The sequence below is a fragment of the Trachurus japonicus genome, chromosome 12 (genome assembly GCF_045865225.1).
Source record: "Trachurus japonicus isolate A0001 chromosome 12, Traja_1.0".
Lineage (NCBI taxonomy): Eukaryota > Metazoa > Chordata > Actinopteri > Carangiformes > Carangidae > Trachurus > Trachurus japonicus.
In genome coordinates this window covers 14,193,116-14,210,095 of record NC_140918.1, presented here as the reverse complement: position 1 = coordinate 14,210,095, position 16,980 = coordinate 14,193,116, and the positions used below count along the sequence as shown (strand labels likewise).

Below are 16,980 nucleotides of genomic sequence, written 5' to 3'. Positions count from 1 at the left end.
AATCTATCCAAAGAAACTGCAGATTCATAGAGAGACACGGCTGGTCAAACGTTTTAGAGCAGACAGATTTTTACATGTTTTATTGAAATCTAAATAATTCAAGTTCAGTGAATAATATTAAATAGTACAAAGGTGAGCAGTCAACTGCCTGGGGTAAAAAGAAAAATCGATTAAAATGACCCAAACTGAAAAACTACATCAATTATTTTCAGGGGGGGATTAAGAAATTGGTTCATTTACAGCTTTCCTGTAACAATGGAAGTAAATGAAGCCTTGAAAGTTAATGTAAACAATTCCCACAGGTTTTGTTGATGACTTACAAACGCCCTGTCTGTACAAAGGCAGTGGAACTGATTGTGTTACTACATCCTCTAATGCATTATTAGGACAATACTGTGCAGCAGGAAGTAGTACTGTATATTACTGAATGGACAGGAGTGCCAGTCTGTTCAGCTGCTGAATGAGTCAAACATTTAGATTAAATTTAATTCACCAAGAATATTAAATGATTCCTTGTTTGTAAACTTTCTGAAACACTGAGACAATCAATTATGGAAATTCAAACAATTACAAGGAGAAATGGAGCTAAACCTTTGTTCGAAACCTTTTGACTAGAAGTGCATATTAATAATCCTTTCACAAGGAGGTCGCCATACATCAGAGTGGAAAATAATGTCATGTAATAATGAAAACTTCTTTAACAAAAGTAAACAAGAAAGAAATAGCAAAGAAATGGCATTGTTTATGTGCCTGGAGGATTTTACATGTGAATCATGTGAATTTGTGTTTGCATGGCTCACACTATATGTGGAAAGAGGGTTGTTGTATTGAATGAAGCCCTTTCCAGTTCTCTAATTTGCCCTGTCAGATAAGTTTTGCTCTGCGGTGCAGTGAAGTGCATTGACTGCTGGCATGGAAGGTAATTCTGGCCTCTCTCTGGGGTCAGTCATAAAACAAATATTTAACAGCCAGTGTTTGTCAGGAAGGAGTTTCTCTCCACTGTGCCAATTTATACAGGCTGTTTTTAATGATCTGTCCATGTTGTTCCAGCTTTTACTCTTTACTCACCAGAGTTGTGTAAGTCTGCCCCGGAGTCAGATGCAGACACTGTATTGTTTGCACCACATTAAGTTTAATGTCTGAACATAATTTATAAGCAGAACATTGTACTAATTGGATTTAGTCCAAAGTGACCAAAATTCCCAAAATAGACTTTTAGTGGATTAAATATTAGTAATGCTTCAAAGTTACATACTGTATGGACAGAACACACCGAAACAGATTTAAATAGCTTACCATTTTATTTCTACTAATCAAGTTATCATGTAAATGGTAAAATCAGTTTAAACCTGCTAATAACACTATACAGACAAAGCCATACAGTTTGTGTTGGACCGTGATGAATAAAAGTGGTCAGTCACAATTCAATTCACATTTAAAAATCAATAGAAGATTGCAGCATATTGAGTACAGGATGCATGCAGTACTGTAGTTTTAATCTAATAACATGTTTTTAATGTTATCAGTAATGACATAAGACCAAATTGATTTATGTGTATACTTGACCTACTGTAATGACCGAATGGTGGATGGATTCTTAACAAACTCACTGTTTGTATTAGTATGGGTTTAGGATTGTCACTGAACTACAATGAGAGTATCACTGAGAGGAGAGCGAGAGAATAAAAGGAGCAAGTGCTACATTTTAAGAACATTTTAACAATGTATTTTCATGTATTGTATTCGACAGTTTTCTCTGTGTGAAAACTGCTCACTGCCTCTCTTTCAGAGGCTTTGTCCTTGTTCTTTACTTTTACTTGTTTACATCCTCTTCCACCCACTCAAACCTACACACACACACACACACACACACACACACACACACACACACTCAGTTTCTCTCTCGCTCTCTAACCAGACACTGGCAACATCTGAAATACCCCCTCTGCTATCTCACCCTTCCGAGGAAGCCACCAAAGCAAAAGCATTGCCTTCAGTGCCCATCGATATGCATGCTGTGTTACTTTGGAAGCAGTCTCACATAAGCGACCACAATGCACACATCTAGACTTTTTATTATCTCCTTCTTTCTTTATTCTTCATGCTTCTTTGTTTCACTGTAATTAGATTCATGACCGTGGGCCATGTTGCAGACATGCATGCAGGGTAAATGTATTCGGCCATACCTATGTATGTGTGAACTGCATTTCCTGTGCTAAGCCCCCTATGAGGCTGAGGCTTCTTCAGTGTGATGGTGTTGTGCACATCACACGAGAATGCAGAGGTGTTAGTGTGAGAAGTTATTACCTAAAGGTGTAAAGTCATAGTCAGATGATGTGAGACTACAGACTTCTGTATGAAATTAAACAGTGTATATTCCCCCCCTCCCTCCTTGTCTCCTTTTCAACCTCACCTACTCCTCCCCTTCTTCTCATCTTCCTTTTTAAAAACTTCCTTCTTCCCCTTTTTTTCATCTTCCTCCTCCAAATCTGCCTTTCCAATTTCTTCTTTTTAGGTCACAGTGTTTGTCTACAACGACCTGATGTTGGTGACAAGGGAAGATGAGCCAGGCAGATGTAACGTTCTTCAGAGTCCACTGTTCCTCAGACAGCTCCGACTCCAGGACGGTACGTAAGCAAAGGGGAAATCTTGGATTTTGTTAGTCTATAAAGTATGTCAAAGTGTTGCACAGAATCGTATTTTCTTCCTCTGAATTCCTAAATATAAAATTCACAGCCACTGTAAATTGACTGAGACATAAGACGTAAAAGGGAGAGATGAAACTATAAGATTAAATCTGCATTACTACGTCAACAAATTTGTTAAAGGACCAAAAAACAATAAAAACATTAGCCAAAACTTAATCTGTAACTATATCTCCAAACACTCTTATCTGTATTTTACCATATTAGACTATGTTTGGTCTTTTATAGTTAAACACAGAATAATTGTAATACTTAAACACACAAATAGCACGATTGGAAATAAACATACAGCAACCATGATTACAGCGATGGTTTCAGCTCAGCCTAACCAGAGGATATTTAGGGAAACACTGCCCAAGTTCCTGTTGCTTTGTCTTTTTATTTCACCTTGGTGTAAACAACCATCTCCTCTGGCAATGTGGAGAGAATAGGCCGGCCATCGGGGCTGCGCACAGCGTAGGCAAGTCAAATAAATAGGGCTCACTGTAAATATCTGTGTTTAGAGTGGTGGGCGGAGACATGGGTGAAGTTTGGAGTCATGCTTAGGCCACAGCGAGGGGAGAGGGGATGCACTTAGACCCGTGCTGCTGCAAACGTAGCAGTGTATACTGTGTGAAAGTGCCAAATGCTGTTTGACAGTAAAGCAGACTAAACAGCAGGGTGGTAGACTAGTGTCAGGATTATTGGATTGATTTAGAGGGATAACAGGTGTTGGGATGATGTTGTGTTCCTCGCTGCAGAGTAATGACTTTAAAGGCAGTTTAGTGATCAGAGTCAGTAGTGTGGAGTGGGAGGGGGAGATCTCAGTCCTTCACTCACTACAAACCAAGTCTGTTTATGATTCATAGGTTTGAATGTTTCATTCAAAGGCCTCCCCTGACCTTCAGTGAATAAATCCCCTTACTGTACTTGTGGTTGAACCCACTGTCTTTCTCCTTTATACTGTAGTAGGTGAACAAACGTTGACTTTGACAAAAATCAATCAGAGTGTCCAAGGGTAGGTCTTAAGAGCGGATAACTCGCTGTTCTCACCATGTACTGTGCTGAGGCAAAATCAATTTTTCACATTTGGGAAAGAGTGTCCAAACTTTTGATGAGTACTCCATATAAACACAGACAAATGAGCATTTCTGCTGAGTCAGGCTCATGACAGTGCGACTACTTTGTGATCTTTTATCAGAATCAACAGAAATGCCAAACACGGGATAGGGTTATTGATTGCAGATACAAAACTGCAATGTGTAAACTACAGTCATTGTGCAGCTGAGGTTGACACACTGAGGAATAATGTTACTGTAAGAGTGAACACTCCAGTTTATGAATTCAAAACACAGATAGCAGCCTGAAGGTGGGTGGTCTCGGTCTGAGCCCCTCTGCCCTCCCCACGGAGATCGCTGTGTCTCCTCTGGATCACTTCTGACCTCCACCCCTCACCCAAACAATCGGAGAGATCACCAGGGTGGGGATTGAGTAGGGTTTGCGTGTCTGTATGTGTTTCATGGTAGGACACACACACACAGACACACACACAGACACACATCTCCACCCTGCGGCCTGTCATTGTTATTTGGCTTCGGCAGCGTCACTCAGGAAAGAGGCGCCGGGGGATTGTGTTTGTTTCAACAAGGGTGTGTTTGACATGTGTGTGTGTCTGTGTGTGTGTGCGTGCGTGTAATGACACAGTGTGAGTTCAATACAGGGGCTTTCCTGTGTTCCTGTCACCTCGTTACTGGGCTGAGGAGCGTGGGAAGTGATAGCGATATTAAATAGAGTGATGTTAAAAGACAGGGATGGATCATTATCGACTAAACAATCTAACAAGACCACCTCCACCTCACTGTACTATCGCTATGATGTAAAAACTTTTGACAACCAAAAGTGTAAAATTAGCCAGAGGGCAGATCTGCCCTACGAGGAGCAGGATGGTTCTCTCACTTTTGGGGTTTCTGTTTTCAATTGACTCATGAGAAACTGTGATGCCCACACCTTTGAAGTTAATACATATTTGAGATGATAACTTTTAGGACATTGAGAAGTTGATATATAAATATATAACAATAATCAAAACTTCTAACAGTACCGTCATTTCGTTAAAACTGAAAACATGTACAGAATAAAATATCTACCTGAGATCATCAGTGCTCTGTTGGTCGAAGGAAAATCAGAAAGATATCCAACAGTGACCTCTGCTGCTGGTTTGGAACGGAAACACAAGTTTTCAGATTTGTAAAACACAACACTACACATGAGCTCTGCTGTCTCTGAATCACACACTGATCGTGATCACTCCTGCAAGAGGGGGGTGTTACATACGCTCCAGAGGTTTTTTTGTTGTTGTGAGACTATGTAAATTATAGCCAACAGGAACAAAGAGAAAATTAAAGTGCTGCCCCTGAGCTTTCATTGCCATCGTATCAGATGCTGTTGTCTGCTGTCATAGTTCAGGGTGAAAATGCAGAAGCTGGATTCATATACCGTCCTAGGAGAATAATAAACACGTAGATTATGTACTACAGGAAATAAAAAAAGCTGATGTGTTCTTTTCTCTGCCAGGAGCAGGACAGCACGCTCTGTTGTGAGACTGAGCATAGAGAGCGTGCAGTAGTTTGATGATTTATAGATCCCCTCTAGACGTATTTTAAGACATAATGTGTTCTGTTTTAGATAATAACTTATGTCTGATATAAAATATGTAAATTTACATTGATTGATTACATTGATTGATTTAAAATTATTGGTAAAAATAATTTTAAAAAACATTCCTCTTCCTCGCTTCAAAACTAGACTTTTCTGAGTCTCTTGATGCTCACATGGCAAAATCTGAAATTGTGTTGAAATCATTCCCCCTCTCCACACTCGATGTAACTTGATCCCGTCTTAATGGAGTCTTAACAGCATTTTTATCACAAAATTTCCCCCTTTGTGTTACTATCACTCCTCTGCAGCTCAGCGACAAAACATCATGGTGCACGTAGTTACTGTTGATAGTACCCAAAATGCATTTCCTGCCTTTCTATGTAAATTTGAATCACCCACACAGAGTGGCAGCATCATTTACAGATCATGCATTCAGTGCATGAGTGTTACTAAAGGCCTGGAAAACCTCTCTCTGTCGTGGGGTCTTACAGAACCACATCATTTTCTGCCAAAGCTAGAAGTGTTTTGGTAATTTCACATGAAATATTTCTGTTTCGGTCTGAGATCGTCTCGCTGCTTTGAAGTGGACTGGGTCCATTTTGAAAGTGGCACTGTCACTTCTGGTCCATAATCAGGGTGTGGCAAGAATTTGATGACTGAGTACTGATGAAGCAGAGCAGCTGAGTTTTTTTTTGAGTTTCTTCAATTATAAAGAATGATATAAGGTCAACCTTAAAATATGTTTTTTTTAAAGGTATGCTTAGATAAAAGATGGATGAAGAAGATAGATGCTCCTTTGTACCCATTGCAATAGACGGATTTAGGTGAGAGAGTCATGTAGAGTGGAATAGATGACTCCTGTCTGTCTCAAACACATTTAATCATTTTAAAACTCACCTCAGGGCCGAGCTGCTCCTCAGCCTGATCAAGACAAGATTGCTAGTCATGGTTAGACTGCTGGCTTGTTTGTGTGCTTACTTGTAATAAAATAGCAAACATCACCACCACATATAGATTATGTGGGTGCATGTTTGAGTGTGTATCTGTGTTGGAGGGGAAGGATTATTTGATTAAATCCATTTATCTTGACTCCAGACCCACAGGCCTGTCTCTCAGAGCACTCCCTCAGTGAATTATGGGTGGATGTCTATAAGGCTGACATACTGTAAAAGCTTTCCATCAATATAGGCATTTTGGTAAAATCGTAATCGGAAATCAATGCGCTTCAAAAAAAGAAAGAAAAAAAAGCTGTTTTATGCAGAAGAAGGAAGGAAGGAAGGGCGAGCGTGAAAATGAAACAGAGGAAAGAAGGTTGGGTAGTTGGCAGGAAGGAAAAAAAAAGATGACATGAAGAAAGAATTTGAATTAATCCCTGGCGTCACTTTGTTTTACAGATTATGCTGAAGAACTGAGATTCTACCTTATTCACATGACAGAGGTAAGAGAAAAAGATTGTGTGTGTTTGTGTTTGTTTTGCAAGAAAAAGAGTGGGGAAAGGGGAGGTCTAATGTGAACAGCCTATTTCGTCTGCAAGCCGGAGGGGCAATTGACTCTGATGGAAATCACATTACAGAGGAGACACAAGGATTAGCAGAAAGCTCTAATGAAAATGTCTTTTCTCTGCACGTCTTTGTCAGATCAGACTCCATCTCAGACTTTCTAGTCTCTATCACACATGCCACATCCATTTGTTTTTTGATATATTATAGAAACACAGCGTGGAAAGGTTTACTGATTGCACCGTCAGGCTTTTGGTTATCTATTTATCATCATTGTTCAGGTGGAGAAGTATTTTATAACTTCAGATTTAACAGAATCATCATTTTGCATCAAGCTGAGGACTATACAGCCAGTTGATATATACTTACACAACTCTGTGGCCTGGGGATTTAAGTATTCACTACATTATAAATATGTTCGAATGCAGTGCAGCTATTTTTCACAGTGGTTTGCTTTGTTTACACAATCATAGTTATGACATTTATGATAAATAATCATCCATTCTTCCATCCCCTCCAACACCTTTCATTTGAGATGAAAGGGAAAAGCAGAATTATTAATATTACATTGCTGTGTTCACCAATTATTTAACACTGAAATGGCACTTTAAAGCCTAACATTTTTCCATTGTCTCAGCAGTATGAAAAATGCATGGCCACAACAGAGGTGAGAAATGGTCTCAGTAAAAGTTTAAAGGCAAATTCATACATTGTGCAGCAAAGAGTTAAAAGGTTTAAAACCATCACAACATAGTATATATCAAGATGTTGTTTGAGATGTGTAATACACATCACCTCCATGAATACCTGCATGTGCAAAACACTCCTCTCCTTCACAACCAGCTGAAATATTTATTTCACATGATCAGTTTCAGAATCACTCAAGATATCAATGGGATTCTACAGCACGACCTGTCCTCCTGGTAGTCACTGAAATGTTTAGACAGTAGTCTTCACATGAAAAATTCAAATCAGCTGTACTCAGATGGAGTTAGAGGCAGCTTAACAGCAAGCTGCTGGAAAAAAGGCAGAAACAAGAGGGTGTGATAGTTAACTGACAGATGCTCTGGTGGGAATGAATGGCTTTGGAGTCTGTTTTTCAGCTGTGAATTTTTTTTTATTTTATAGTCTTTTTAATGACGGTGTTTGCAGGTGGTACTGTAGTAGCCAGGCCTCTGCTTTCTCCTCAGCAGCCCCTCCCTTTGCCTCTACTGTTCCTCATTTCTGTTTATTGCATTAAAAAAAAACCTAGGTAAAGTGCACCATAAGGGAATGACACTGCAGCTTTCATCATCTTTTTAATGTTGCCATACGTTATGTTTTCATCACTTCTGCTCGTGGCTTTCTCCCTCCTTTTTGCGCCCTCTCCTGCTTCATCTTGCACACATCTCTCAAGCTGCTGTTTGTGTCCAACTCTAACAGCCACCGCACACTCTCTGGAGCCACTTCACAGATTCCACTATGTTATGGTGTCTGGAAGATTCTCCTGATGTGAATTATGTAATCTGGCACAGCATAAAAGTGAGCTGCAAACTGCTCATGCTGCATGAGCATTAGCATGCTGCAATATTAGCATACATAGTCCCATGATTCTTGTACTAACAAGGATACGTAGCTGGGTGGCACCATGGTATCCAATCTCAATCCCTAATAATATCGTAGTATTTACAAGTAACTGTAATTTTTCTGTGGAGGATGGCTTGATAGTAATGAAAAGCCTGCCACCTTTATGTTTTCAACATTATACTAGGATGGAATCAAACCCAAGATCAAGGGGTAGTTCTTTAAACAATAAAAAATAATGAAAGAAAAGGTTCTTTAAGGGATAGGTTCACTTATATGTAAATGTCTTAAATCAGTACTCACGTCTGAGGCAGCAATGATTCTTCCCCTCCAAATTCCTTTTAGCTGGGATGGTGGACAGAATCCACAATCCCACAGTTCACCCAGAGTTGAGGCTTCTCTTCTCTTCTGAATTTGCAGTCTTTTTCTTATGAAATTCTCTCTTTTTGTTTCTGCTTCTTAACAAGCAAACACTGTCTGGTGAAAAACAAGTAGGGGATTTTGAACTGAAATGATTGCAACTTTGGAAGAAACTTGACACTATTTGTCTATCTGGGGCTATTGAGTGTGCTTTGACTACACTTGAGAAGTATTTATATACACAGTAGGGCTGTGGAGGACCCATCTATTGATTGAGACCTTTTCCTAATTTACATCTTATGAATCCAAACACTTTTGCATCATTTCAAACCTGTGTTTCTATAGAATTAGTCTCTTTATGCTCAGGTACCACAAAGAGACACTCTAACACTGCAGCTGCATCAGTCATGAGTGGTAGTACTCACTGTTCCTTCCTGTTCTTATCGCTGCACCAGCGACTCCTCGTGGTTGGCTGGAGCGTCTGTGCAAAGGACTGTCGGATTAGATTCACAAGACCTTTATATATCATCTGAACAAATCAGTCTGTCTTTTTTGCTCTAATGGAAACAATTACACCTTGGCCCACTTGAACCGAGGATGTTTGTGAAGTGGTTTTCGGAATATAATCTGAACAGACTGGATAGGTGATGGGGCAATCTTTTTTTTTTGGTTTAATCCACCCAGGCACTGTGACTCGGCTGCAAGTGTCTGCTCATATAGTTAATCTTTTCAGCCCATACCTCTCCTGCTGCAAAGACACACACGCACACATACGTACACACACATTGTCACAGTGTTTTTTACTTTGAAATGTGCTGCATAACCTCATTAGAAGCTTATGAATCTTTTAAAAGGTCCTTTTTTCAGAAATTCCAGACAGAATGAGAGGGGCCCGATATCTGTCCCACAGGCTGCAGAAGAGGAAGGAAAGGGCTCCAATATTATTCAGTCTATCCAATTAGGCAACATATATAAATAGAAAGTCTTACGTAAGACAGCATGGGAGAGAAAGAGATAGTTCTGGCTAGTTAAAGGTAAATTTTTATGCGACACATTAAAAAGGGTTTGCAGGAATGGTTGGAGCAGTAAAGCACTGCTCAGAGTGAATGCTATTTCTTACTGCATTGTTTGTAATATAGAAATTCTTATATGTGTTCTAGGTGAGGCTGCTCTCCTACCATATATGAACAATAAATTACACGTCACATCACAGTCATAGCATAGAGACCACTGACAGCTTGATACCTTGATACTTACCCACAATCAGCTCAGGCAGCCTTGTAACGATGCTCCTACAATACCAAGCTTGTGCAGCATACATGACAGAAGACAGAGAAACAGCAATGAGATTGTGTGGCTGTGTGTGTGTGTGTGTGTGTGTGTGTGTGTGTGTGTGTGTGTGTGTGTGTGTGTGTGTGTGTGTGTGTGTGTGTGTGTGTGTGTGTGTGTGTGTGTGTGTGTGTGTGTGTGTGCGCGCTCAAGCTAGTTTCCAGGTAGGAATTACTTGGCTCAGCCTCTCCTCATTCCATGTCGGCCTCATGCCTCCATCCGACCTGTCAGATACCCCCATACACACACACACAAACACACACACATGCTCACACAAAAGGTGCAGTCATCTATTATAGTTCATACACCTGTCAGCAGTTCATTTCATACCTCAAGGAGCAAACAGTAGCCACAATAAAACAGCACATGCTGTTTGCTCTCACCCACATCTCTCACATGTACGGTGCTGTAACAAGTACTCTGAGAAAGGTGCTTTTAGGTCTGTGATAGGACTTAGGTCTTCTCTTCTCTTCTCTTCTCTTCTCTTCTCTTCTCTTCTCTTCTCTTCTCTTCTCTTCTCTTGTCTTCTCTTCTCTTCTCTTCTCTTCTCTTCTCTTCTCTTCTCTTCTCTTCTCTTCTCTTCTCTTCTCTTCTCTTCTCTTCTCTTCTCTTCTCTTCTCTTCTCTCCTCCTCTCTCCTCCAGTAGTTGCTCTTGTCTTAGATGTGCACACGTGTGAAGTGGAGAAACATGTCGGGTGAATGGAGAGAGGGATGAAAGAGAAGGAGAGAGGAGAATATATCAAAAGAAACCAGAAAAGATCTACTCTAAGATGTGTTTGACTGGGCCTGACCTCTGCTGCTGCTGCAGTGTGTGTGTGTGTGTGTGTGTGTGTGTGTGTGTGTGTTTACTCAAATGGGATATGTGCGTAATGTGATAGACTATAATTGAATTGCTCTTTCTGGCCTGTCTTTGCAATGGTGAAACACAAAAATACACACACACACACACACACACACACACTGCATTTACCCTGTGGACATCTATTCTTCCCTTTGTGTTAATGGATGTGCAGCTCTTGACCTGGTTACAACTAAATCCAGAATTAAAAACATACAGCTCATAATGTGATGTATTTATAATATCATTTAATTTTTTGTGTGTACATTCATTGTCACTGTGTGTACTGTATGCTTGTGCAAAATATCCTCAAGTGCATTCAGTCTCTCTCCACCACAGCCTGTCCAATAAAGGGAGAAAATGTGGCACAGGCTGAAAAGTAAACAAAACACTGTATTTGTACAGTGCTGCTATAAATAACTCAACATGTGGTGGTTTACTAAATGCAAAAAAAAGAAAAGACTTGGAGGCACACACATACTGTACATTCATGCACTGCAACACCAAAACTGGACATTTACACTGATTCCCAAGGGACCACCAAGAAACATATGTGGCTCGCCTCATACAGTATACATTCACCACATACAACTCACTTGTCATGTAAGAGACAGCGAAGCTTTGTATCTCCTGCAGACTAGATAAGTTAGCTTCATCCATGCCTGTTTACTCAGGATTTTCTGTTTCTGTTTACCTTTTAAGGCGGTTTCACCTTTAAATTCCTCTCTTAATACTGGGATTTTTTTCCCTTTCTTTATTTAACCCTTCTCTGGTGTTCAGGTCACCAGTGACCCGTTTTCAGGTTTTAAATGCATACAAGTACCACATAAATTTGTTTATAGCATCAAGGCTTGCAAAATGCAATTTTGACCCGGTTATAACGATAAGAACAATAATGAGAACTGAAATCATAAGTGCAAAACCAACCTTTTCATGGATAAAGAAGTCTATGTAACCAAGAGATGAGAAACAAATGGGATGATAAATAATTGTTTTAGTGTGTTTTACAGCTGATTTAAGACTCGGGTCAAAACTGACCCTAACACCATAGATGGTAGTGGAAAGCTGACAAGAGGAAGGTTCAATTGAAGCCAAGGGGTATACTGACAAAAAAAGGCCCAGGGGTCCACACCAAAAAATATTAAAACCAATATTTTCGTGGATAGGAAGCCTAACAATGTAACTAAGAGAAGAAAAACAAATTGGATGAAAAAAAATGTTCTTAGTGTATTTTTACAGCTTATTTAAAACACGGATCAAAACTGACCCGAACACCATAGATGGCAGTAGAAAGCTAACACAAGACGAAGGTTAAAAGATATGGGGAAAGACTGAGGCAAAGTAGCACTTTCATTTCTGAAGTTGTGAGCAGTTAAGCTTCTAGTCTTCATCCATCTCTGACTCTGTCACAGTCCGCTCGCCTCTTTTTTGTCTGCTCCTGTCCTTCCCCTCCATAGCTGGAGGTCATCCTATTTTAGCGCTTGCTCAAAACAGAACTGATGTAACCCAGATTTACACGTGAGAGGAAAGTGTGTGTTGGAGGTGGTGGTGGCGTGGTGGCGGCGGCGGGGGTACAATTATGTCTCTGGAAAGTCGCATGTGTGTGTAAGTGTGTCAGTGACGCAGAGAGAAAGACGGCGAGAGCTCGTTGTGTAGATAAACGAAAAACTCTGAGAGAGAGGAGAGGCACTGTATGAGATTATTGACCACCAGTGGAGTGCATCAGGGTCATCATCACAGAGGCATCATGGGCAACTTGGCTGACCGGATCGGGCCTAAGAAACGGTTCATCAGGGAGGCGAGCTCCCTTCAGCAGCACCTGCTATCTGACAGTGGGGATGTAAGTGCTAGTGATTGAGAATGCTGCTCAGGGTACATTTAAAGGTTTAGTCCAAGAGATTTGCATTTTTGTGGCTCAGCTGCATGGAATAGAACAGAACAGAAATCTTGTCAGAGCTGTTAGTGGTGGAAAATATTTCTTTTCAAGCATAGGAAAGTGTAATTTGACTGGATAAGTTGTTGTTTTATTGCTCTGCTGAATTAAATGTAACTTTAACTGATGTAATTTGTTTGAGTTTGACCCGTAATCACTCGCATTAAGCCGGATAACAATTTGCTTATTATGATTCAGACTTAATAAATTCCGATTAATGTTGTTAAATGTGTGTAAGCTGAAGTAGAACATCTAGAGGACTTTGACAGTGTAATTTTTCAGAGGGGTGATGATGACTAATTTTTTTCAACAACATAAATGTGGTAATGGCAGTGGCCCACAAACGAAAGCTGAGAATTCCAGTAAGTGCATAGTTACTCATATATCACTATTTCCCAGAAAGTACCATTAGTATTTAATTGGCAGAATGTGGACGACACTAATGACCGCAAAATCATGAAAAATCTCCACCTCTCAAATCACAGCAATAACAATGACTAAAACTACATAACTACACTAACTGTGTATTACATATCAGTTTTATACTTCTTAATTGGACAGCTATTGCAAACGTTATCATGGTTGATCTATCTATGCATAGAAGTCGTATTTTGTGTCGAGTTTACGGCCGTTTGTGTTGGGTAATAATAATTAATTGATTATCCCAGTTTGTGCACTTCAAGCAGAGAATATGACGATTGAGGGGAGATGAGATAAGAGGCGCCGATGTGGAGATGCTGCTAAAGTAGGTGAAATCACAGTGTGACGGTTTGTGTGTAGGCCGCCGAACAGCAAGGGAGCTCTGTGAGCAGGCGGATGCTGTGCATACAGATACTGCATTTTTTTTTTTTTTTTGCTTCTGTACAGTTCCGTACGGTAAAAGGTCAGTGTTGTTGTTTATTATGTACAAAATGACTTCCATGTGACGTTTGTCGACGCTGTAAATAATGGTGCAATTTTGATTTGATTACTTCAAACGAAGATGCACTGTTGATGCTTTTCTAGGACTAAGATGACATCTGTAACTATCTATAAAGATGTGATTCTGTAAGCATCCCCTTTGCAAAGTGTCTTTGCATTTATAGAAAGTATGCTTTTGTATGCATTTGAAGTTTCTCTGTGCTTTTAGGCACTTCATGACATACAGGCTGCCACTTGCAGTCTGAAGGCAGAGTGTGAATGATAGGCACCCAGGGGCTCATGTCAGCAAAATACCTACTTTATGGTAGCTATCCATAACATGGCCTGAGCTGGACCAGTCTCTCTGGGGTCTCATTGAACTGAGATGTACCCTCTTCCTCCAGTTGAGCCACAACTTAAAGTGTATTTTGCTTTTACTCTGATTTAATATGGTGGCACAGATTGGCAGCACTGCAGAGATGGAGGCTATACATCTAAATATAATCACTTAAAGATCTCCATCTTAGCAATATGATTGCATTTAGATCTACGACCACCAACAACTTACCCTGAAGCACTGGTGATGAGCGTATTCTCCTGAGCTGCATTAAATTCCCCGTTCCATTAAGTGCAGGACAAATGTCAATCAGCAACTGAATTATTCAGACTTTCATAGGAAGTTTGCAGACGTTTTCTAAATTAATAATACATCTTTACATTTTCTGTTTCATTGGTATGCACATGCATGTCCCCAGCCACATGTCAAAATAACTGACTTTATGTAAACAAAGACCTACTGTATATGCGCTGACCTGGATGCTCAAAATAGTTCATTCATACTTATGCAATAAAAGGCACAACTGATATGATTATGTGAAAGGGCAAAAGAAAAAGCTGTATGATCACTGAACTCACTTACTGGGTAAATGGTCATGACGAAAGTAAACACGCACTACTGATGCCAAAAAAAACCCTGACAGAAATAACTTTTTGCAAACAGTATTTGATTTCAGAGAGCTTCTGCTTGGCCCTGTCATGTGCTTATCATCCTCCCTGGCGGCTATAGGAAGGGCTTTGGGCCAAAGACTCCAGTTTACATGCTCTTCATGGCAACTTTGTCTAGGCAAACCACAGTAGAGCTCTGAGCTGGAAACCAGACAAACAAACTAGAAATAGATGAAAGAGTGTGGGAAAGCCACTGATATGAGAGGAAATCGCATTCCACGCTTAAAGTTTTTTTATTTTTTTATTTTTTTATGAAACATGCCTTTATGTGTGTGTGTGTGTGATGCATATTGACAGTTAGTCATACCCCGGTCCACCATTTGCTGTTATCCATGACATGCGAACAATGGCTATACTTGCGTGCTCTTGATTTTGTAGGACCATGAGATAATGGGACAGTAATGAGCTGGCGGTTTTATCTGTAACTAACTCAACTGTGATGGAGTAACCGTGTCCAGCACCAATGTATGGGACTAATGGGGTATGACAAAGCTTGGTGTGATGATAGTATAGAGAGATTCGATGATCTCTGGGGAGCATGGTTGGATACGATGACACTTGTAACAAACACTTCACATTTTCTATTTCCCTATTCCTGCGACTGTGTTGTCTCCGGCAAGTATCTGAAAAGCTATTTTAGAGATTTACAATATCACACAAACAAAAACACACACCACAGCATTCTTGTGTCATCATCATTATCCTGTAATGGCAAGTGCAGCTGATGGCATTATGTGTTCTTTGAGGTTTTCTTTATTGCCTTCTGGAGATTACAATTGGCACAACGAGGACATGATGTGCACTTGTTTTAGTACTCTGATCTTCTGTGATACGCACATTAAATTGAGAAAAATTCCACTTCCTTCTGTGCATCACTCATCGGCTCGCTCTGTCTTTTGCCGTGTCTGCTTCTAACGACTCAAAACGCTCATGTCTGTACATGAACAAACTTCAGTCTAGTCTATCCCAAGAGCAGAGCTTACGTAGGTGGCTGGGACGAGGCCTGGACGGTCAGTCTGGACAGCGGGAAGGATTTATAGCTCATGGCGGTGCTCTGCTAGCACCAGATTAGTATTTTTTTTAAATTAGACTCTAGGTCCATTTAAAAAGACACAAACAGCACACAAAATAGTTTGTCATTTAACAAAAAAATTGTAATCGGAAATCAATTTTTCAGAGAAGAAAATCGATATTTTATTTCTGGGCAAAATCGAACAGCCCTACACCATCATCATTATCATCATCATCATCATCAAGCAAAGCAAAATTATGATGACCTAAAAATACTTGCATTGTCAGATTTCAATCAAGGTCTAATCAGGTCCAAAAATAGATATTTAATATATCAGATATATAATATATATATTTTTTTTAGGAAATGTGCTTATTTTATTCATTATTAATGAGGTGGTGAGGGGTGCTCCAATAAGCCTTCATAATATAGGCTGCAGTATGTGTGATTGATCAAAATATTACAATCAGGTTGATAAGATCAGGCAGTGTGGGGGAAATGAAGGTACTAGCCAGTGTGCCCATTCAGTAGTATTACATACATTAGCTGTCACTGAAACCATGCTAACCTGTGTGGAAGCAGCTTAGATGAGGTGTGTTGACAGCGGTCCAGTAACACACTGAAAACTCATCTGCCAGATGGCTCAGGGGGAGGGCTTCAACCAAGGAGCACTTTAATCAATCTGATTAAGGGGAAATGCTGCCTGTATTTTTAGCCACTCCATGGCAGGCCAGTGGCAATTCATTGAATTTTGTTTCATTAGCTCTTATGTTTATCTCTTAGATGGGTGGATTTATAAACGGGGATAGTTCGAGTAAAGGAGCCATTAGCTGTTTTAGCTAAGACACTTCTTAAAGGTAATCATTTTCCGAAAAAATAAATAGTCACTCTATTATTCATGTAATAGGAGCTTCATTCATGACCTCATTCTGGTGCTGCGACTGACAAATTAAATATGTCTTCGAAAAGGGTAACTGATTGTTTCTGGGACTGCAGCCTGGGTCACTGCCCAGATGCTGTTTAATGCCAAGAAGCAACATGACCTTAAGATGGAAATCTCTAAAGATTTGCTTCCACAGAGGCATGGAGTTTCCAGTGAATTCCCTTCAAACCCAAAACAGTTCAAATGCTGGAGGCGATTTGGCCCTAACATGAAATATAATGTTATTGTGTTCAGTTAAATTCAGACAAACATCCTG

General features: G+C 40.0%; 1 protein-coding gene across 4 annotated transcripts in view; it reads left to right on the top strand.

Moving 5' to 3' along the window:
- Positions 1-16,980, top strand: part of rgs3a (regulator of G protein signaling 3a) — a 148,487-nt gene that overhangs the window by 64,940 nt on the left and 66,567 nt on the right. For 3 of the 4 annotated variants that reach the window (XM_085793322.1, XM_085793324.1, XM_085793323.1), the window contains 2 exons: positions 2,516-2,627; positions 6,737-6,780. In XM_085793322.1, the coding sequence (XP_085649448.1) occupies positions 2,516-2,627; positions 6,737-6,780 (156 nt within the window). Of the gene's footprint in view, positions 1-2,515; positions 2,628-6,736; positions 6,781-12,621; positions 12,772-16,980 lie in introns of those variants that run through there. The other variant, XM_085793325.1, reaches the window with a different exon arrangement.